This window comes from Hyaena hyaena, unplaced genomic scaffold, assembly GCF_003009895.1.
Source record: "Hyaena hyaena isolate Hyena2069 unplaced genomic scaffold, ASM300989v1 scaffold_93, whole genome shotgun sequence".
In the NCBI taxonomy this organism is placed as follows: domain Eukaryota; kingdom Metazoa; phylum Chordata; class Mammalia; order Carnivora; family Hyaenidae; genus Hyaena; species Hyaena hyaena.
The window spans coordinates 2,620,756-2,644,707 of record NW_024080724.1 but is presented as its reverse complement, the minus strand read 5'-3'; the positions used below and the strand labels follow the sequence as shown (position 1 = coordinate 2,644,707).

At 44.2% G+C, this 23,952-nt stretch overlaps 1 protein-coding gene across 2 annotated transcripts; it reads right to left on the bottom strand.

The window, feature by feature from the left end:
* Window positions 1-490: 490 nt before the first annotated feature.
* Window positions 491-12,738, bottom strand: ZBTB5 (zinc finger and BTB domain containing 5). Of its 2 annotated transcripts, none has more exons than XM_039234847.1 (2): window positions 12,573-12,738; window positions 491-3,360 (listed from the first exon to the last, which is right to left on the bottom strand). In XM_039234847.1, exon 2 carries the CDS (start codon window positions 3,354-3,356, stop codon window positions 1,323-1,325), a length of 2,034 nt encoding a protein of 677 aa, XP_039090778.1. In that variant the 5' UTR covers window positions 3,357-3,360; window positions 12,573-12,738; the 3' UTR covers window positions 491-1,322. The 2 variants fall into 2 exon arrangements, with proteins under 2 accessions (XP_039090778.1, XP_039090779.1); XM_039234848.1 differs by lacking the exon at window positions 12,573-12,738 and adding an exon at window positions 11,180-11,225.
* Window positions 12,739-23,952: the final 11,214 nt, after the last annotated feature.

Here is a 23,952-nt window from a genome sequence, read left to right as displayed (position 1 = left end):
GCTGGCGAAGCGAGGCCCTGCGGCCCCGAGACGCCCGGGCAGTGGCCCCGAGAGGCCCGGGCAGTGGCCCAGATGTCTCCTCAGTCTCTGGTGCTGCCTGGTGACTGCCATGCTCTGGGCTGCCCAACTCTCCTGCAGAGTCTGGAAGACATCTATCTGGGAACACTGCTACGTTTGGATTCTAAACATTCAGTATTGGGTGGGAGCAACAACAATAAAAGCTCAGGTCTACACTTTAAAACTACAGTATATAAAAGTAAGTAAACCCACGGTGGAGGGGGTTAACATCGTTTTTGGTTAGTGTGCAACAAAAACAGTGACGTAGGCCTGGGAAAGATGCCACCTGGGGCGAGAGAGTGTGAGGAAGCGAAGCAGGATGGGCTGTCACTGGGTGAGACGCGGCAGGCTGGCCCGGCCCCCGGAGGCTGGATGGAGCGGAGGGTAAATGCGCCATGAAAGATCCCACAGAACAGGACTCCACACCACCGGAACAAAGACGAACACCAGCTCTTTTCTGACTTCCAAACATGGAGCTGTAACATCCGTGACACAAGTTGGCTGAGACTCCACTAAAACAGCACGAACAGAAACAACACCTCACTTGTCACTCCCTACAGGTACGTACTCCATTTACAGCTCTGCTTTTAAAAGCAGGAAAAATTGTTCAAACAACTATCCAGCAGTGATGTTTTCAAAAGTATGTACACCTACGGTCCGGAGAACGCTCGCTCTGGACCCAGTGTCAGCACCAGCAAAGTGCAGTGTCTGTGACTGCAAATGAGACGGGAATTTAAAATACAGTACTTTCTGAGGCCTTGGATTCGCTCAGGATACACTTTAAAGCATTCGTGGCGGACAGGCATGTCCTCAAGGGCCTTCCTTTTGGACAGGCACGAGTGCGCCACTGGTCACACCTAAGTGCATTTTGCATCACTGTACAGGTATATAATATTCCCTTCGGAGGATATAGGAAATTTCATTAAATGCTCCACGGAGTTTTATAAAAATTGCTAAAAAAATTTTTTTGCACTTCAATTCTTAATGTTTAAATGTGCCACTTGTAACACCATCGATTACAAACTACTTTCTGACTGAATTACTCAACCCTAAGGAAGAACTTGGCTTCGGGGACCGCGTGCATTTTGCTCGGAAACGCAGCAGTACGCATCCTATACGTACTCGCTCCGCACGCGCTGGGCCCGGAATCTCCATGAGCCGCCGGGCAGCCCGCAGCCTGCACCCCGACGGCACTAACCGCCAACCAGAGGAGATGACGGCGCGGGTCCCACGGCTGGTGTCGGCGTGACCCCGGGGGCCCGGGGTTAGAGCAAAGTGCTGGGCAGGTTGCTGCTCTGCCAGCGCAGGCACGTCGTCTTTGAATGTTTGTACAGGTGGCTGGACTGACTGAACCTCTTGCCGCACTTGAGGCAGGCGTACGGTTTTTCACCTGTGTGAACACGGATGTGCTTCTTGCAATCTGTCAAGGTCAGAAAAGTCTTGCAGCAGATCTTGCAGGCGTACTTGCGAGCCCCCTCCACGACCAGGACGTTGTGCTCGGATAAGGCCTTCTTGCACTTCGACAGGACGTCAGCAGATGCCCTGGTCAACTGCGGAGGGCCGGGCTGTGCAGGGTGGCCATTCTCAAATGAGGACGTGGCCGCGTTCATCATTAGCTGGGAACCGGCCGGGTTTTCTGGGATCTGGGAGCTCCTGACAGAAGTTACCACTGGCATTTTGGGAGCTATGCGTCGGTAGTATGGAAAGTTACCGGCCCCTCCTCTCGGGGAGCCCATCATTACCCTGGAGAAGGAGGAGTGGAGGCCCAAACCAGACCTGGAAAAATCCATCCCAAACTGTTCTCCTCCTTGGTAGCCAGAAGTCTGCACGCATGGCAGGCCCATCACTTCCTGCATAGGCCTGACGAAGTGGGAGTCCGCAGGCTCACTGAACGGGTTCTCCACGTGAGAGCCAGGGGCCGAGGAGGGCCCGCCCGCAGGCCCAGCCTCTGGACTCAACAAATATGGGGCCTCGCCCTCCAACCTGCAGTCACTAGTGGTGTTTGGGATGTTATCATCACTGTTCTGATTTGCACTAAAGTTCCCTCCTCTGCTCTTGTTAAGGAAATTCGAAATGCTAAAAGTCGATTTATGCTCCAAGTTATTTGTGACTTCCAAAATATGGATGTCACCCACCCTATCAGTGCTAGACTGGGGATCTGAAAAACTCCGATCGCTACTTTCAGGGCTGAGGTCGATCTTCTCAGCACTGACCACAACCCCTTCCACTTCCACAGATTCGCTGCCTTCTGCTTGTGAGGTCACGTCACTCACTTCGTCCTGAGGCTCCGGAGAGCTCAGGGGCTCAGATTTAACCACCACTCTCATGTGTTCCTTGTCACCAAGACCAACCTCAGGATTTTCACACTGAAAACCGTTTTTCTCAGTTGTGGCTTCCTGCTCAAAACTGGTCTCCACCTGAGTTGCACGAGAGGCCATGGACAGTGGGGCCATGTTGCTGGCACTGTTGTCCGACTGGCTGGGCACCTGGGCGTCTTCTTGAGCACCAAAGGACTGGTCAAACATGATGGCGTTGTCTTCCTGGTTGTCGGTCATGCCGTCGGCTTTCGGGTTGTCCACGATTTTTAGGGAATCGGGTGAAAAGAACTCCTCCCGGGAATGGACCCCTGACGGCCCAGTCTCTGGCGTGACATCAGCAATGGCGGACTCCTCCATGGCGGGCCGCAAGCGCTGTCTGGCCCGCTCCTCAGCAGACTGCTTGCGCTTATGAAGGCGTCTCATGGGGAAGGGCGTCCGCTGGTCCAGGCTGCTGCGCACTGACGAGCTCAGGGGGGCTGGCTGCTCCTCACCACTCTGGCTGGAACCGAGGGCCGAGCTCACGATGCTCAGCCCCAGCTGCTGCAGCATAAAGGAGCGCTGCATGCGGGCACTCTGCTCCTGGACGCGCTCACTGGGGGGGGACATGGGCAGCGTCCTTGTCGTTAAGTAATGTTTACATGCCTTAACGACAGAGTTCAGATGCAGGTGAGAGGCTGCCAATAAGACATCCATGACGTTGCTCTCACCCAGCATGAGGGTGGAGGTGTACATCATGTCAATCAGTGCGGCGAAGGCCTCCGCTGTCACCACCTCGCTATCCAGCTGGATCATGTTCATGGTCTGATCTCCCTCTGCCACGGAGAACAGGGCTCGGAAATGCGTGCTGCATGCTGCCAGCACAGAGCGGTGGGCTTTAAAATGTCTATTCCCCACTACAATGACACAGTCACAGAGCTGACCGTGAAGTCTCTGGTAGTTCAGTTGCTGGAAGATCTGTTCAAAATGTCCAGGAAAATCCATGATCCTGGAGAAAACAAAAAACAAAAAAACAAAACAAAAAAAAAAATAAAAAATAAAGAGAGAACATGTTAAGACTTAGAAAAGCTGAAATCAAAGCAAGAGCACAGAGGCTGTGATGAAGAGAGATGTGGATGGCCCAGCTTGGACCTTTTAAAGCTTCTGATATTTCTGATGATGGGCACACAGACCAAAAACCTGTCTCGTGAGGAGCAAATGCCAATTCAGCTAACAGTCCTGGACACATGTTCCCAGGTGGGATCAGCTACTGGCCATTTACAGGCTCCCCTTCACTCTTACTGGACTGATCCCTGGAACACTTAGGACCCAGTGTGTAAGAGATGGAACATCTACCTGGAGAAGTTCATTTGAATTCTGCATTCCCTAAGCTCCAAGAAATTCCAGTCTTTTGGCAACCTTAAGGAAGTGATGGGGCAAATCAGTATGAGTGGGTAACATTTCCAATTATAGACGGTGGTAGATCGCACACATGCATTTACCTCCACTCACTGCTGAAACCCCATTAAAAGGACACCAAAGTTTTTGAATTTGCTCTTTAAAAGGTAGAAACCCATGAGGAAAAGGAAAATGGGAAAGAAGTATCAGTTAGCATTTTGGAAGCTGGTGAGCAGGAAAATGAATGAGCACTGACTGACTCAGCAAGCCCAGAGAGCTAAATCCTAAACTGGCAGTGGCCAAAACAACCTGACATCTATATAAGCCCCCTACCTACCCAAAGGCTCGGGAGCTGACTGCACGAGTGCCGGGGAAGCAGACTGAAGGTGATGCCAAGGCAGGAGGACTGGCTGGAGGTCTATTCAATAAAAAAAATTATCTACTTGAAGTTCTAGGGAGAGCTTTCAGCTGCTGAGCTTAGGGACCCACCCACCTCCTGCCCTTGACTATGCAGGGGAAGCAAAGAAGGGTCTTTCTATTTTTTACTTCTATAGCGACAGGCTGGTTGCTGATTTATCCACTAAACATGACTATACATAAAGTGGGCTGAGATCAATCAAAAATAGGAAATCAGAGAGCTATCAGGTAAGCAGAAAGAAAGCCAGAGCACTCCTTAGTGAAATACAAGATACACGAGGCAACAAAGTGAGCTGGTCAATATAAGGGCAAGCCAAGCCCTGAGACTTCATGTTCTTTATAAAAACTAGTCACTTGAAGTAGGGCAATGTGTAAAGCAGATTGTATCTTCCAAGATGGCTCACCACATGAAGCTCTCCCATACTGCATGCTTTCTTACAGTGTGACATTGACCCTCTTCTCATCAAGACGTGGGGTCTGTGTTCACTCCCCCTAAAGCCAGGCAACTGTGTGACTATCGCAGAAATGACATAGAACTCCCTAGAGATAAGGAAATGCTTTTTGTTGTTTCAAGCCATTAAGTTTGCAATGTGATTTGTTACATGGCAACAAATAACTGGGACAATGTGAAACTTGTTAACACCTCACAGATCAACATTCAAATCCTGTCTCAAGGAATACTTTTTTTTTGTCTGCCTACCTTGGGGGACATTCTTAGTGCACATGGTGCAGATCAGACTGTGCAAACCTCTGAGTTCCAAGAGTGGACAGATAATCCAGGGAGACCTGGTCAATATGGTACCCACTCCCCACGACTACAATGATGGTTTCTGAGATAGGTACGTGACCCAAGCCATGCCAATTAGAGTCTGCCCTGGCATTCTCTGAACCCAGCTTGCAAGTTATAAGGTAGATGTAAGTCTAGCACTGATGGTGGCCATTTGTGCCTGTCTGAGAAGGAAGCCAACCCCAAAATCAACAGCCTGATCCCATCAAGACCCTGGGATCCAGCCAGGACTGTAGGTGGCATCACCCTAGGGCTTCCTATTTCATGAGCCAGTGAATTCCCCTTCTATCCGAACCTAGTTTATGTTGGATCTGTCACATAGTCAAACATGAGGTTTAAATCAGTTTCAGAAAAATCTAAATAACATGTCTATCTTAAAACCTTTCTGGATCTAGAAGGGGTATTTTAAAAATTCAGTTTGGGAGACATAAAAGTTGTTACTCTCAGCTCTGATGGAAGAGAATCATGAATCAAGATCATGGTTATTCAAAACTCCCAAGCAGTTCTAGCAAACTCAGAGTAAAACCCAGTGTAAAAGCAATAAAAAGAGCTCATGCTGAGAAGGTAAGTGTTTTAGCAAAAGCTGACTGTCTAAGGCTTTGAAACCAAGGAAAAAAGCTTCAGGTCTCTAAAAGATCTTAAAATGTGACAATATGAGCCTATATAGTTGGAGGAGATTCAGCAAGTAATCTACCAATTTGTAACTGCCTGACTCAGAGTGAGTGTACACTACAATATCTGTTATCTACAGGAACAGATTTTTAGTAATTTCCAAACTAAATATAATTAAGAAAATACACTTACGCCACTGCTTGTTATATTAACATGAATAATCAAGAGCTGACTGTTTTCTCAATAGATTTACTTTCCTAATAGTGCTTTACTTAGACTAATAAAAAAGTTCATTTGTGTTCTAGGAGAACAAACCCATTAATAGCACATTTTAAACTATTTGACTTCTATATTGACCTACCCGCCTGCTTTTCAATAATATACTTAGTTCATAAAGCAGAGTACACCCACACTCAGATATCATCTACCGCCGTACCGCGGGGCCTGCTGCCTGCGAGCCAGGCAGGACCAGCACACAAGTTGCCACCTGCAGGAAGTGTCTTAACCTTCTAAGGAATTCTCCACATTCAATATCCCTAATCTGGATAAAACCCTAGCGGAAAAAGTAACCAAGCAGAACTTGTCCTCCACTTTTAAAGATGATCTGGGCAAAACCAAATGTAAGAGAATAAAACTAGGCCAGGGCCCACACAAGCGGTCGAGGATTGACAGGGCTCCAAGTCCTGGAGACAGAACCCACTGTTCTGAGTTGACTGAGTGGAAGTGGGCAAAGGCTAGGGCCCAGGTGGGCGGGCGGGTGCCCAAGGTTAACTCCAGAACCCAATCTGTCAGCACGACTAATTTCATAATCTCTCTGTTTGTGCTCTGTCAGGGCTGGCTCGGACACCGGACACATCAGATCTATTAGAAAGGGAATCTATCAACCACCAAAAGTGAGCATGACTGGGGAACTCAAGCTAAAGCCAGAGCCTGTACCATCTTACCCTCCCCTCCAGCTCTCCCTGCTCTGCCACCTTGTTTTCCAGTCCAAAATTCCTGGGGATTAGCTGACCTAGAACTTCATGATTCTGTTTGAATAAGAAAAGGTATTAGTGCCCTACTTATATTCCTAGTGCAAACTCAAAATGCTCTTTCTACTAAAACAGCTTTTTGAGGGCATTTTCTCTCCCACCCAAAGTGCCTGATGTACAGTTCAGTAAGTTATTTTTTGAATGAGCTTTGACTGTATGTAGACAAAATATAACACCGTATTACCCAACAGTCATTTTCCTGAGAGTCCTTGTCTCTACAATCAGCCAAAACCCAGAAAGTCTCAGAACACCCAAATTAAAGATCAAAGCCTGTGTACGAAAGGTTTCCTCATAGGAAAGCCCCTCAGGAGCTCATATACATAGTCTTTTGTTTTAAATAAACAAATTTCAAGTTTTTCTAGTTTCCCAATTGATTGAAGAAGAGCAACAGCAATCCTAGAATGAGGGCAAGTGGCGGCTGCACACTGACAGCTGCAAAAAAAGACAGCTGACCCACTAAGGGACAAAAGAGGCCGGCAACTCGGAGCCATGTCCTGGAGGGGCTACACAGCCCTAGAGATCACAATAGCTCATGAAGGCATTTGTGTATTTGGTATACAAATTCATTCATCCAGTGTTTTGAAGTGCTTGCTTCGTCCAAGGTTAAGTGCTGTGGAAGAGAGATTTGGATGGCATAGTCCTAACCATCACAGGTGCTTAATGGAAACAAGACATACAAATAACCATACGACAAAGTGGAAAGCATTAAGTGCCACCTGAAAGATGAAGTGTGCTCAGCAGCTCAGAGAAGGCAAAGGTTATTTCCAGCTTCTCAGTGGCCCTGACAATAGAGCTAGGGACAGGTTTGCATTTGAATAAAATGAGATGTAAAATGCATTCCACACAGACGTAAAAGTGGGAGAGGTTTGAGGCGGGGGGGAAGCCGCGTATTTATTCTGGCTGGAGAGTAGGTAAGGCTAGCGTGGTAGGCAGTGGATTGTAAATGCTCAAAACTGATGTTAATGATCACCACACATGGTCAGACAAGTTAAAAAAGAGGCATATAATTTTGAACTAAAGACTATCATCACTTTTCAGGTTACTTTTGTAAAAAAGTCGTTTATGTTTTTTCCCTTTTTTTTGAGAGAGAGGGAAAGCACGCTTACGTGCAAGAGTGCAGGGAGGAGCAGAGGGAGAGGGAGAGAAGTTTTTTTCTTTTTTTCAAAGAACAAGAATCTCAAGCAGGCTCCGTGCCCAGCAGGGAGCCCAGACAGGGATGGGCTCCATCTCCGGACACTGAGATCATGACCTGAGCCGAAATCAAGCTTAATCAACTGAGCCAGCCAGGCGCCCCCAAAAATATTTTAATTGTTTTTGTTTGTTTGTTTTTCTAAAGCTTGAGCACACTACTAGTCAGGGTTCTTGGCTGTAGCAACAGAAACTGTTTCTAGCTAACCTAAGCATAAAAGTAAGTGGCTGGAAGAGTTGATGGGAAGGCTGCCCACCTGAGCTGGATCTGGGGTGCGGGAACAATCTGGCCAGAGTGCTGTGTGAGTGCTGGACACAGGCACTACTACAAAATGCCGACTCCACAGGAGACTGAATCTCCCCTTCCCTTCTTCATCGTTGGTTTCAAATCTTGAACACATGTCTTTTTAAATATTATGTGAGATGAAATGGAAAGTATACTTGAAGTCACTGTGCTGCGAAATGGAATGCACTGTTGTCGCAAGGAAAAATACCTGTGCAACTTCGGAGTTGTAAGCTGAACTAATTGCTTTTCTCATGGAACACCATTATAACTTGGGAGAATAATGACTGACAAACTATGGTTATTCAGACTTGTGTATCTGCCAGACATTCTCTTGAAAATGAATGAAATGAGCTTGTGGTTTCAAGGAAAACAACTTAACAGTATTTATTGCCTATGATAAAATTTGAGCTTTCAGGTAAAAGTTAGAATTTTGGAAAATATGTATTGGTCACCATGAGTTTGACAGCTTCCCAACTGCTCAAACCCAATGAGATCACTAGCGATATTAATGAAACGTGATTTTTTTAAAATATTGTATACTAAATGCATCAACATTTGGAAGATCTGCATAACTCAGTGAATCAGTATTTTCCAAATGACCAATGTTATAAACCGTGATGTTAAAAAATAAGGTATGGATCGGGGCGCCTGGGTGGCTCGGTCGGTTAAGCGTCTGACTTCAGCTCAGGTCATGATCTCACAGTTCGTGGCTTCGAGCCCCGCATCAGGTTCTGTGAAGGCAGCTCAGAGCCTGGAGCCTGTTTCAGATTTTGTGTCTCCCTCTCTCTCTGCCTCTCCCTTGCTCATGCTCTGTGTCTCTCTGTTTCAAAAATAAATATAAACTATAAAAAAATTTTTAAAAAAAAGGTATAAAGAAATGCATTCACAGTGCAAGACACAAAGTAATGTATTTCTGTGTAACAGAATAGAAAAGTTTGTTGATACAGTTTCAGATTACACATTGCAACTAACCACTTAAGAAAATACCATTTGCTCAGCTCTGTTATAGTACTGGAAAAGTATCTGACAAAGCTACTAAAATACTCCCCCCTCTTCCAACTACATACATATCTGTATGGCCCTGGATTTTTCTTAGTTATGCTTTAATCAAGATATTATTACAACAGGGGTGCCTGTGTAGCTCAGTCAGTTATGCATCTGACTTTGGCTCTCGGTTTGTGAGTTCAAGCCCCGAGTCGGGCTCTGTGCTGACAGTTCAGAGCCTATGGCCTGCTTCAGATTCTGGGTCTCTCTGCCCTCTCTCTCTGCCCCTCCCCCGCTCACACTGTCTCTCTCTCAAAAATAAATGAACATAAAAAAATTGTCTTAAAGATTATATCACAACAAATTGAATACAAAAGTATGAGAATATACCTGTCTTTTAAACTAGGCATTAAAGAGATTTAAAAAAAAAAAAAAAAGTATATTGGGGCGCCTGGGTGGCTTAGTCGGTTAAGCGTCCGACTTTCGCTCGGGTCATGATCTCGCGGTTCGTGGGTTCAAGCCCCGCGTCGGGCTCTGTGCTGACTGCCAGCTCAGAGCCTGGAGCCTGTTTCAGTCTGTGACTCCCTCTCTCTCTGACCCTCCCCTGCTCACGCTGTCTCTCTCTCTCCTAGAAATAAATAAAAAAAACATTAAAAAAAAATTAAAAAAAAAAAAGTATATTAATACCACCCTGAGCATCCTGGTGCCCAAAACTTGGTTTCAAATACCATTTTCTAACAAAAGGAACTAGTGCTCTTTGGAGAAATGGCTGATTCTAGGACTGGGGCAGAAAATACACATGATAAGCCTGCAGTATCTTATAATGTCAGCAGGTAAGGAAATGCTTCAAACAAACATGATAATGAGTACATGAAAGGGACACAGACCAACAGGAGAAAGAACTCCCAAAGGCCACAGGTGAAACAATTTGAGCAAAAAGATAAAACAGTACTGGACTGTACCCCAAATATATACAACAAGTATCCATAGGTCCATGCTGATACAGGCGATTGCTTACATAAATAATCGGGAGAGAAGTGTCAAACCTCCTGTCAGGACAATTCCAAGTAATTTATGTAGACACCTGACCCTCAAAGAGATGCAGCCTAAGTCCCCGCTCCTTGAGGCAAGCTGCGCATGGGGACTTCCTTCCAGGGCACAGTATAGCCCGCCTATTATATTACAACGGAGTCGGGCTGCCGGACGGTTTGAGCTGCCCGAAAGATAAACCAAAGCCTGTAGCAAACATCTATATAACGAATCAGGTGAAAGGCACCCCCCCACAACTGGACCCACAGATGAAAAGCCACTGCTTAGTGATGAAAATGATGAAAAAAACTGTAAGGGCAAGTGCGCTCAGACACAGCTGGTCTTCTAGCATCTGAGACATTCACTTCATACTTAGACAAAAGGTGCAGTGTCGTGTCACATTCCATCCCACCTGCTACACTAACAAAATCTGATGCTACTAGACAATGTTCACATTTGAGAAATGAGAAGTACAGCAAAAGAAAAAGCTCTGCTTACCACTGACAAAGGAGAACAGTATTTTACAACAAATTTACATGAAGAAAATACAAGTTGAAAGCTAACATGGACTCAAATATCTTAAAGTTTTCTTTTTCCTTTCTAAGGAGAAGTTGAGGCACATTCAAGATTCTGTGTCAGCCCTAAGGCAAACTTTGTCATGTCTCCCTGTACAGAAGCTATTTTTAAGTCTTACCCACAGCGAAGGGCTCCAAAGCAGTATAATTCATACTCAGTACTTTCAGTATTAAAGCACTTGCATGCATCGTGTATCAAAGTGGTTTTTTTAGATCACGTCAACTTCTCATGACAGTCTTACAACAAAGTCCCTTTTGAGAGAGCACTGACCTCTAAACTTAGGAAACACCACCCTGAGATGTTTTTCTTCCAAATCTTATCACGTTCAGAATTTTGCTAGGAATACCTCAATTCACCAGAATAGAGCTTGCCACCATCTCCAGCTATGTTTTCACACAATTTTTAGGGGAAAAAAGGCAAATCAAAAACCAGGTTGACTTCAGAACTTTTAAAAAGTCCTGGTTCATTTATGCAGCGAAACACAAAGGCTCAGAATAGGTCCCCAACCAGTTAGTCTTACCTGGCAGGTCACCAAAGCTGAAGGTGGTGGCCAGGCCACTCTTCCCAAATTTGCTAAGATTTCCAGTGGGGGTTAAAGCAACAGTGGGAAGCTTCCTTTGGTTTAGGGGCTGTTCTTTAAAATTCCTTCTTCTCTCTCCACCTGGTCTCTTCTCCCCACCGCTGCTCTTTTAGCTTGAGGCCAGCCACCCTCTCCGTGGAAATTGCAAGACTTTAGCAAATGAAAAGCCAGCTCTCCAGAAGACTACTAGGCGTCCAGCACACCTTTTTAATGATCTAAGGCACAACGGCCCACACAAGGGTAACAGATCACCAACGACTAAGGCACAACATTCTCTTCAACCTCTAAAGATCCCAAGGTACCTAACATCTTCTACTTACTATAACTGAAAAGTATATTAGCATATTTTGGAAGAAGTTTTGTTTCAATTGTTGAAGGTGAAGGGTTTCTTCTATTCATTCAAATTAACTAGAACCCGAGCCTTTCTTTGGCTTAGTAATCAAGACATTACTGTGCTTTTCCCTAAAAATTTTCCTCCGAATAAATATTTAGGATTTGTCTCCTATGAAGGACTTCTTACAGTACCCTCCACCAGACCAGAATGCAGGCTGACTTTTTTTTTTCCTTCTCGTTTTTGGAAGGGAAAAACCTAACTCTCCACCCCTCCTTAATTCAGTGCCTGATGTTATTAGCATTTACGTTCAAAGCTGTCCTCCAAACAAGGGGAAGAGGGGGAACGGCAGTTCTTACCAACCGCCCCCCTACCTCCACCCCCCAGCTCCTAGCACGAAGGCTGGAAGTAATGGGCATTCAGTAAATGCCCATAATCAGTTTAGTCCTCTGATAACAAGCGGAGACATTCCAAAAGACTGGCTCCACCCCCCCAAGGGTCAACCGCTGGTCCCCCATTCCAGAACGCCTTGGCCTTGCTCTGGTGAAAGGAAACCTCGACGCTCGCAGACCCAGGAAGGGGGCAACGAAGCCACTCGACCCCATCCCGTAGGGCGGCAGATCCTCTGCTAACCCGCCAGGCTATAGGTCCTAGGCCTTTCCCACCCCATCCCAGCAACCAACGCCGCCTGCCCGCAGATCCGTGGGGGCAAGAGCCCCCGCCCCACCCGGCAGACAGACAGCCTGGCGTCAGGACCTAGGGGACGCCTGCGCAGAAGAACCCGCCTCCAACCCGCCTGGCCCCTCCGCTCCGGAGGGTAACAATACCCCTACAGAAAGACCGGCAGGGTAGGCGGGGGTCACTGGTACGCGTCTGCGCGCGCCGGGACGCCTAGGCTTGAGCCTGCTCGCGCAGCCAGCCTAGCTCTCCAGGAGCTCAACGGTCTCCACGTGAGCGCGCCCGCGAGCCCCACCACCGCTGGTACTGACAGGGTCGCCTCACCTGAGCCGGGCTCCGCCCCCTTGCTCTCTGGAGGAGGCGGTGACCCTTCTCCGATCCGACCTGACAGTGTCGGAGGAGGCGGGAACGTCCAGCCCGGCGTCTCAGCGACGGGATTTCCTCCCCCTACCGCCCACCCCGCCTCTTGTCCCCCAGCTCCTTCAGTCCTTTCGCCGCCGCACTCTGAGAACACCACGGCGGTGGTGGACAGTAAACGGAAGTGACGCCCGCGAGGGAGCTTTCTCCGTTCCATTCCTCCTCCCTCCGGTCGAGTTGCAGCCAATCAGAATGGGAGGGGGCGGGGCCGGGGCAGAAGAGCAGCCAGTCGGCGCGCGGAATTCGAAGGAATTTACTCGGCCCCCCGGAACATCGACCAATCGGCGGCCCCAGGAGCTCGCTGTGTTTACTACCGACCGAATCCGTGAGCGCTGTGGCCAATCACCATTTGCCTTACAACACGTAAAACTGTTATCAAACGCCTTTTAAGGCGGGATTTATCACTAAGAGGCTCTAGGTTTGGACTGTAGAAAAGAGACTTGGAGCTGCAGCCAATCGAGAGCCGCTGTGGTGCAGGTAAGCGGGTTTTCCGCCTAATTGTGCCAATCACAGTCGCGGCTGCCTGAGGTCTGCGCGAGCTCCGGGGCGAGCCCGCCGGGTACGGTTTCCCACCACTGGCTGGACACTAAGGATTTCCCCGCTCTCGCGGCGGCCCGCTTTTCCGTGACCCCGGATCCCTCTCCGAAGTGAGTGCCCTTCGCGGAGCCCACGCGCACGCAGCCGGCCAGAGGTGGAGTTCCCACCTCGTAGACTTTGGGAAAAATAAAATATCATTCCAAGAGGCTGTGTAGGTTGAATGAAGCCAAATCCAGACTGATACTCTGCATATCAAAAATACTGTCCGTCCGACAGCAGTTAGGTGAGGTGCGGCCCACGACCAGTCCCCGCGGCGGCGTCTTCTAGCGCGGGCGCCCGAGGAGTCTGGCAAGGGTACCGGCCCCCATTCGCCCTTCGCTCCGCACTCAGTGCTCTAGGTCGCAGCAGCCTCCGGGCGCCAGAACCCACGTGGCAGGCTCGCGGGCGTCGGTGGGACGCTGTCAGAAAACGGCAGGCCCCGGAGCGGCTCCCGAGCTCCCAGGTGCACCCTCGGATGGAGAACCGAGCAGCCTCCCGGGGGCACCGGGGCCTGGGCTGGAAGGAAGCCTTCCTTCTCGGGTGAAGAGGAGACCAGCGAGCCCGTCAGGGGCGTTCCGGCGGGAGCTGTCCGGGAGCTCTGCGTGGATCCGGAGACCAAGGCAGGCTAGGGATCGCCGCTGGGTTCTTTTTGGGGTGGGGTTAGGGAGAGACTCTAGATTGGAACACCCCACTTCTTCAGAACTTAATACCCAAACATCATTACAGCCGATCCATCCATTCCGACGTTACAGGTTGGAAAAGTTGTCCTTTGGATTTATTTCTTTAAGATCTCAATGAAGTCTGATGGTAAATTCTGTACATGAAGATTGCCTGACATTTTATAGCCCTTACACATATTTAACTGCAGATTCGTTGGTAAAATTGTATACATGGAATTCTGACGATAATCTAGGCAATGTGAGTTCCTTCCCTATACATGATCCTTACAAAAATGCTGTGAGTTAGTTATCTCAGATTTACAAACTGGAAAAAAGTTAAAAAGACATATATTTATTACTTAAGAAGGTGTGAAAAGGCCCCTTCCTATATTGTTGATGGGAATATCATTGATGCTCTTTTTGAAGATAACTTGGTAGTATCGCTCAGAATTTAAAATATGCATTCATTTCCTTTTAGCTGGCAATTCCTTCTAGAAATGATTCTGAAATACACAAATGTGGAAATAGATATGAGGTTTTTGATTACAACTTTGTCAGTAGAAGAAAAAAAAGGAAACAATCTGAATGTGCATCTACAGAGGATTGCCAAAAGTTGATATGTATATATTATTGTTCCTTTACCTCTAATCACAATGAATATAAAAGAAAATTAATAAAAACCTGCATATGGGGGTACAGGAAAGTTTGTAAATGTATGGCTAAGTATCAGAGGATACTGTTCACAGTAGTTACTTCGGTAAACGAGGAGGTGATAAGGAGATATTTTAAGAGGGCCTTCTAGATTTTTAGTCTGCATACTTATGTGTTTATTTAACTTTTATAATAAGCTTTATTAATTTAATAGCATTTATGAAAACTGAGAATTTTAGTTACGGTTTTTAAATCATTGACAATATTCTTCCTAAATTAAGATGTAAATTTCCCAATAAAAGTATCAATAAGATTCCTTTTGAAACTAGACATTTGATTCTAAGACTTATAACGGAAGATAATATTGCAAGATAAGCGAGAAAAATTACAAGGCAGCCATAGCCCTAACAATTACTAATGTATTTCATAATGCTTTATTGTGTAAGAAGAAAGAAAGAAAGAAAAAAAGAACTTGGAGAGAGGATTTATGGAGATGGCAGAGAAGGGAGGAAGCACCAGGAGTCTGTCTCCTCACCCAGACAATAATTGCAGTGGCAGAATCTGTTTGGTGTAACTGTTCTGGAATTCTGGAGTCTATTGAAGGCTTGCAACCTCTAGAGGAAGGCTTGGATGATATATTGCAGTGAATTTTGGTCAGGTTTAGCTCTTAGCACCGTAGAAGCGACCCATCCCTCACTCCTCAGCCACGTGGCAGGCAGCTGTGCACTGGGTCCTGGAGTCACTTGCACCAGCTTATGGGAGCCAGGCTAGGCAGAAATGGACTCTGTCCAAATATATTTGGGGTCGCTGATTGCTGCTTTAATTATATGGGTGTAGATGAAGAGACAAGCACCTGTTGTTTCACCGCAACCCCCCTCCCCCATCGTTGCAAGCCTTTTCCCCTCCAGCAGAAGCAACTTCCCGGGGATTTGAAGCAAACTGACAGAATTGGGGGGAGAAGCAATTAACAGTTGGAGACTACAAATCCCATTCTTGATAATGGATAGGACAACCAGACAGAAGTGAAGAAACAGAGGAATTAACACAATTAACCAACCAGACCTAATAGACATATCCAGAACACTGTACTCAACAAAAACAGCACACACATTCTTCTCAAGTGCACTTGGGACATTTTCCAGGATAGACCGTATGTTAGGCTACAAGGTAAGTCTCAGTCGATTTTAAAAGATATGTGTTATACGGAGTATCTTCTCTGACCACAATGGGATAATGTTAGAAATCAATAACATAAAACTGAAAACTTAAAAATTTTGTGGAACACTCTTAAGTAACCAATGGATCAAATTAGAAATTATAAAGGAAATTAGAAAATACTTAAACCTGAATGAAAATGAAAACATAACAGACCAAAACCTTTGGGAAACAGAAAAACAGTGCTACGAGGAAAATTTATAGCAAAAAATGCTTACGTTAAAAAAACAAGGGGCACCTGGGTGGCTCAGTTGGTTAAGCATTCAACTCTGGCTCAGGTCATGATTTCACAGTTCGTGGGTTCAAGCCCCATGTCAGGCTCTGTACTGACAACTCAGAGCCTGGAGCTCTGAGATTCTGTGACTCCCTCTCTGCCCCTCCCCCACTCACGCTCTGTCTCTCAAAAAATAAATGTTAAAAATTTTTTTAAAAAGACAAGAGAGACTTCAAATTAACTAACTTTACAACTTAAGAATTAGAATAAACTCAAAACTGCAGAAGGAAAAACTAATAAAGGGTAGAGCAGAGGTAAATGAAACAGAAAGTAGAAAACAATAGAGAAAATTAACAAAACCAAAAACTGGTTCTTTGAAAAGATCAGCAAAATCGACATTTTGGATTTCAGCTACATGGATTAATAAAAAAAGGAAGGACTACAATTACTAAGATCAGAAATGAAACTGAGGACTGATCGCTACTAATTCTGCAGAAATAAAAAGGATTATAAGAGATTACTATGAACAATTCTATGCCAACAAATTAAGTAACCTAGATGAAGTGAACAAATTCCTAGAAACTCAAAATCTACAAAAACACTAAATGACAAAGAAATAGAAAACTCTGAAGAGACCTATAATTAGCAAGAAGATTAAATCAGTAATCAAAAACCTGACAATCAAGGCCCTGGATCTGATGACTTCACTGGTGAATTCTACCAAACATTTAAAGATTTAAATCTTTCTCAATCTTGTCCAAGAAATTGGAGAGGAAGAAATACTTCCTAACACTTTCTACACTTCCTTCTTCCTTCTTATTGTCATGCTGATATCAAAGATAGCAAAGAAACTATAGGAAAAGAAAACTACAGATCCATATCCCTTATGCACATTGATGCAAATATTCTTTTTTTTTTTTAAAGTTCTTTTTTTTAATGTTTTTATTTCTAGGAGAGAGAGAGAGAGAGAGACAGCGCGAGCAGGGGAGGGTCAGAGAGAGAGGGAGTCACAGACTGAAACAGGCTCCAGGCTCTGAGCTGGCAGTCAGCACAGAGCCCGACGCGGGGCCCGAACCCACGAACCGCGAGATCATGACCTAAGCGAAAGTGGGACGCTTAACCGACTAAGCCACCCAGGCACCCCACATTGATGCAAATATTCTTAACAAAATACTAGCAAGGCGCACCTGAGTGGCTCAGTCGATTAAGCATTCAACTTTGATTCAGGTCATGATCTCATGGTTTGTGACTTCGAGCCCTAAGTTGGGCTTTGTGCTGACAGTATAGAGCCTGCTTTGGATCCTCATCCTCTCTCTCTGCCCCTCCCCTGTGTCCCCATACAGTCTCTCTCAAAAATAAAGAAACATTTAATTAAAATTTTTTCAAAAAACCCAAAATACTAGCTACTGCATTCAGCAGCATATCAAAAGGATTATACACCACAACAAGTAGGATTTATTCCTGGAAGGCAAGTATAGTTCAGTATACAAAAATTAATATAATACACCTCTTTAAAAGAAGGGGGAAAACTCACATGGTCATTTCAACTGATGAAGACAAAGCATTCGATAAAATGCAACACCCTTTCAAAAACACCTAATAAACTAGGAATAGAAGGAAACTACCTCAACATAATGAAAACCCACAGCTAACATACTCAGTAGTGAAAGACTCCTCTTAAGACAAGGATGCCCACTTTCACAATTTCTATTTTTTTTTTTTTATGTTTAATTTTTGAGAGAGAGAGAGAGAGACAGCACGGGGAGGGGCAGAGAGAGGGAGACACAGAATCTGAAGCAGGCTTCAGGCTCCAAGCCACCAGCAAAGAGCCCAATGCAGGGCTCGAACCCACAAACTGCAAGATCATGACCTGAACCAAAGCTGGCCACTCAACTAACAGCCTTCCAGCTGCCCCTTACGACTTCTATTCAATGTAATGGTAGAATTTCCAACTAGAGCAATTAGGAAGAGAAAAGAAAGAAAAGGCATCGAAATTGGAAAGGAAGAACTAATATCATCTCTCTATTCCCACATGATAGTATCTTAAATGTAAAAAATCCTAAGGATTCTACACATACAAAGAAACCTGTTTTTGTGTATGAATTCATGTGAATGAATCCAGCAAAGTACCAGGGTACAAAGTCAACATGCAAATATCAGTTGCATTTTTGTACATTAACAATGAACAATCGCCAAAGGAAATTATGAAAACACTTCCATTTACAATAACATCTAAAGATTAAATGCTTTCAAATTAACCAAGGAATGGAAAGACTTGTACAATGAAAATGACCAAAACGTTACAGAAAGAAATTAAAGACAAACAGAAACACATTTCATGTTCATGGATTGGAAGATATTAAGATGTTAACACCACCCCCAACAATGCACAGATTTGATGAAATCACTATCAGAATTCCTATTGTGTGTTTTTTATTTTTGAAAAATAGAAAAACTCATCCTAAAAATCATATGGAATCTCAAGGGACCCCAAACAGCCAAAACTATCTTGAAAAAGAACAAAGATGGAAAACTCACATTTCTTGATTTTAAAACTTACTATAAAGCCACAGTAATCAGAACAGTGTGGTACTGGCATAAAGACAAATGTGTAGACCAATGGAATGGAATAGAAAGTCCGGAAATAAACTCATACATATATGGTCAAATGGTTTCTGACAAGAATCTCAAGAGCATTCAATGGGGAAAGGACAGTCTTTTCAAAAATGGTACTTGGAAAACCAGATATCCATATGCCAAACAATGAAGTTGGACCCTTTCACACCATATACAAAAATTAACTTAAAATTAATCAAAGACCTAAATGTAACACCTAAAATTATAAGACAATTAATAGAAAACATAGGAATGGACAAAATCTTCATGACATTGGATTTGGCAACAATAAAAGAAAAAAAGAGTCAAATTGGACTTTGAGAAAATTAAGAAATGTTCACAAAACACAGTATTAACAGAATAAACAGGCAACCCACAGAATGGGAGAAAATATTTGCAAGTCACATATCTGATATAGGACTAATATCCAGAATATAAAGAACTAAAACTCAATAACCAGGGTGCCTGGGTGGCTCAGTTGGTTAAGCATCCAACTTCAGCTTAGGTCATGATCTCCTGGTTCGTGGGTTTGAGCCCCGCGTCCGGCTCTGTGGTGACAGCTCAGAGCCTGGAGCCTTCTTTGAATTCTGTGTCTCCATCTCTCTCTGCCTCCCCAAGCTCCCATGCTCTCTTTCTTTCTCTCTCTCTCTCAGAAATGAAAATTTAAAAAATTTTTAAGTTATAAAAGAAGAAAACATGGGACATGTTTTAAAAAAAATCTGTTATAAAGACACAAATAGAATAAGAATAAAATGTATAGAAAAAACTAAGTCCTGCAAACACCTATCATAAGAAAGCTGGAGTGACTATATTAATGTCAGCTGAAGTGGACTTTGGGACAAGATATTGTAGATAAAGAAGTTTGAATGATAAAAGGGTTAACTTATCAAGAAGAAAAAACATGACTGAATGAGTATGATCCTAGTAACAAAGCTTCATATCAAATAAAGGCAATAAAACTGACAACTAAAAAGAGAAGTTCCAAAGACTTTTAACAGTATCTACCCTTGAGTTGCTTTTCTTTCCATTTTGGTGTTCCTTCTAGGAAGTTAAATCCTAAGGGCAAGGATCACATATTTTCATTTTTCTCTCCCAAAGTGCCTTGAATAGTATTAGAAGACAGAATGAAGATTTTAAAAGATCTGAAAAATGTTTGGAGCAAAATTTGACCGTGTGTTTTAAGAATCTTTCTTGGGAGAGTCTGGGTGGCTCAGTCAGTTGAATTTCCAGCTTTGGCTCAAGTCATGATCTCACAGTTTGTGAAGTAGAGCTCCGCGTTGGGACTTGTGCTGACAGCTCAGAGCCTGGACCCTGCTTCAGATTCAGTGTCTCCCTCACTCTCTGTCCCTCCCCCACTTATGCTCTGTGTCTCTCTCAAAAATACACAAACATTAAAAATTTCTTAAAAATCTTCTTTCAGTGCTCATGCTTTTGGATCTATTGATTCAGATCCTAGGACTCCATCCAAAGGAAGCCACCCAAAAAGCAGACAATTTTATGCTTTAAAAGTTCAACACCTGAAATTAAGGTAGCATTTTATGTCAACTATACTTCAATTAAGAAAATTTAAAAAGAAAAAAAAATAAGTTAAACCCCAAGGGAATTGAAAATAATGTTTACTCTTTGTTCATTATATAAGCAAAGCCATAATAAAGCTTCTTTATGATAGTAAAAAAATTTACAAGTTCACTGAAATGAAATGGGAATAGTGTAAATGTTCAACTAGAGGTAAACTGTGACAACATTCAATGGATTATCATGTGAGATTTGAGAAAATACTTACAAGATAATGTTATAAAAATTTTTAAAGGAGGATACAGAATTGAATACAATACCAATCATATAGGTATACATATGAACAGAAAAATCTAGAAAGAAATAAAGCAGAATGTTAACATTGTTTGCCTTTAGATGGGGAAGGGATCATAAGTTACTATAATTGCATTCTTTGTACTTCCCCCCCAATATTGTACATCACATATGTGTTGGTTTAATAATTTAAAGATATATAATGTGTTGAGAAAATTTGTAATAACTGAATAGACTGAATCTAACAATACATTTAACAGGCCTTCATACAAAGCTCTGAATTGCTGGGGTGGGGGGGGTTTAATGCAAGTTTTTGGGGCACCTGGGTAGCTCAGTCAGTTAAGCATCCAACTGTTGATTTTGGCTTAGGTAATGATCCCAGGTTTCTGGGCTCGAGCTTGTGTGGGCTCTACACTGAGGATGGAGCCTGCTTGCCTGCTTGAGATTCTCTCTCTTTCTTCCTCTACCCCTCTCCCAACCTGCATGTGCTCTCTCTCTCTCTCTCAAATAAAATAAAATTTTAAAAAATTACAGGTATGATGGGACTTAGCAGGAGCAAAGTCAAGAATTTTTGGTTTATCTTTAACTCCAAATAAGTTAACTGAACAGTATAAGATGCTTAGATAAAAGCACATGTTGCTTTCATTAGGAGAGGCATGGCATGTATCATAAGTGATGGATCCTTTCTGTGCTACTCAACCCAGAACTGGAGTATTGATCCATATGGGGTCCCACAGTGTAAGAGGGATCCGGATATATTGGCATGTGTCCAACAGTGGTGACTAGAAACTTTGATGTGCGACACAGCTGAGGGGCTGGAGGGAGTTGCCGAGAAGAAAAGGAACAAATAAATGGAAAGCATGGGCAGAGTATTCAAGCTTCTGGAGGGCTCAGGGCAGAGGAGTTTATCGTGTTCTTTGTGGCCCTGGAGAGCAGAGATGGAATTACAGAAGACTCAGCCTCGTCTAAGGAAAAACCTGTCCGAGGTGAATTCTGCCTCATAAGAAAGGAGCTAACCACATCTACGGAAGACAAAGTCTGCATCAGGGATATAATGGAAGGGGAAGGAAATACAGAATGGTGAACAGGAGAGTGAGACAAACAGGAAAAGAGAGAAAGGAAGGAAAAAGAGAGGCAGAAGTGAAAGAAAGAGAAAAGGTGAGGCAGAAGAAACCATTTGGAAAGTAGGTGGTGAGTTGCTGCAAGCATACTTACGGGTCTTCATTAGCCATATCCTGAAACGCCAGCAGATGGAGATGTTACTCAAGGAAAAGAGGACTCTAACTCCCTCCAACCCCGCCCCCGCCAACCTAATCCTTTCCTTATTCTCTAAATATGCATTCCCTTCCCTGGAAAATGATGCAAAGAGAGAATTCCAGAAGTCTCTCAGTTTCCAAACTAAGCTTGTAAACAAGCATCTTATGATAAATGTAGCCAGTGATTCTAATTTAGAAGAGGTCTTTGTAGTTTTTTGCATTTTGGTCACTGCCTGAGTAGGGTTCCCTCCATCTTGCTTGATCTAGTTATGTACATATGTATTTGTACATATATGGTGCACATGTGTTTTGAATCATTGTTAAACAATTAAACAGCCGAGGGGTATACAACAGTCCCCTTCCCAATCACCCTTACATTAGCACTTTGCATTCCAAAATAGCATTTTTAATTCTTTGAATTCCTAACTGGTAATTCTGGGAGTCATTGCTCTCAATCCACGTGTGCTTTCTTCATTCTTCCACCCAGCCAGAAAGCAGTCACATCTGAGGACTTTCACAGACTCAGTCTCACTGGTAAAGATGTACCTAAAAGGGAAACAGTTTTTTACAACAGTGCTTCCCAACCTTGAAATGCACACTGATTACCCAGGGATCCTGTTAAAGTGCAGATTCTGATTCAGAAGGTTTGATAGGGCTGGAGATTCTGCGCTACTAATGAGGTCCCAGATAACATTGATGCTGCTGGCCCAAGGACCACACTTTGAATAGCAAGACTATACACAGGTCCCTTTATCAGGAGGGGTCAGGACACCTCTCAAGAAATACAACTGATGATCCTGGGTGGCTCAGTTGGTTAAGCGTCCGCTTCAGCTCAGGTCATGATCTCACAGTTTGAGGGTTTGAGCCCTGCGTCAGGTGCTGTGCTGACAGCTCAGAGCCCTGAGCCTGCTTTGGATTCTGTGTCTGCCTCTCTCTCTGCCCCTCCACAACTCATGTGATCTCTCTTTCTCTCAAAAATAAACATTAAAAAAAGAAAGAAATACAATTGACTCCCGTTAGCCATGCTGTCTTCTTGGTCACCCCTTCACTTCGACTTAACTAATGTTCGTGTTTTCATTCAACCAATCAACATTCACAGAGAATCTGTAAAAACCCAATTCCAGTTAATTTTAAGCAACACTAGTAATCATCTTTGAGCTCCAGTCCCAAGGCTCCTAGGGCTAGTGATGATTCAGATTCATTCATTGCTATATCACTCATTCATTCAACAGTTATTGAGGGTCTACTGTGCCAGACACTGCTCCAGGAGCTGGAAACACAGCAGTATATGTACATCTGTTTATTGTTTAGTCTCCAACCGGTTTATTGTTAACCCCACATAAGTCTGTCTCCAGTAGGGGAGAAAAGCAAATAATTAGGCATTTAAACTCCTTTCTTTCCCTTTTTCCTTTTCTTTTCCTAAATGACTCAATCCAAAATCCATTCAATGGGGTCAAGCAAAGTAGCTTTCCACTCATAGTGAAAGGGGAGCTTGAGTGGCTTCGAGCAGGGGTGCTGGAACCCAACCGGGATGAGGTTATCCATGTGAAAGTGTGGCCTGGTGCTGACTGTCTGAGCCCAAGCAAGGCGAGAAGGGCTCCAGGCAGGGGGACAAACTGGTGAGGGCTGTCAGAGACTAGGCAGAGAAAGGAGGGCACCTGTGATGGTTAATTTCATGTGTCAACTTGACTGGTTTCTAAGTGCCCAGATTAAACATTATTTCTGTGTATGACGGTATTTCTGGATGAGATTAACATTTTAATTTAATTAGTGGATTCAGTAAAGTAGATTGCACTCCCCAATGTGCATAAGCATCATCCAATCCCTTGAGGGTCTCAATAGAATGAAAGATGGAGGAAGGAATTGGCTCACTTTTTTTTTTCTTGCCTCATCTGTGAGCGGGGACATCTCATCTTCTCTGGTCATTGGACTTGGAGTTACACCATTGTCTTCCCTAGTTCTCAGGCCTTCAGACTTACACCATCAGCGTTCCTGGCAGCTTACAGATGGCAAGTTGTGGAACTTCTCAGCTTTCATAATTGTGTGAGCCATTACTCATAATAATAAACCTCTCTCTCTCTCTCTCTCTAAATATATAAATAGATACGGATCTTCTACTGGTTCTGTTTCTCTGGATTCCCTAAACTAATACAGCATCCACATAGGGACTAGGGCTTGATTTAAGGTGTTGGAGCCTGAATGGGGTAATAGGCTTCCATGTCAGGTGATGGTGGTGACAGTAGTGATGAGAGATACGTTACTTACAGGAGGACTGATCAAATAAGTAATAC

Excerpts from the sequence above, each read along its gene's own strand:
- ZBTB5 (XM_039234847.1), bottom strand. The coding sequence starts at position 3,356 with ATGGATTTTCCTGGACATTTTGAACAGATCTTCCAGCAACTGAACTAC.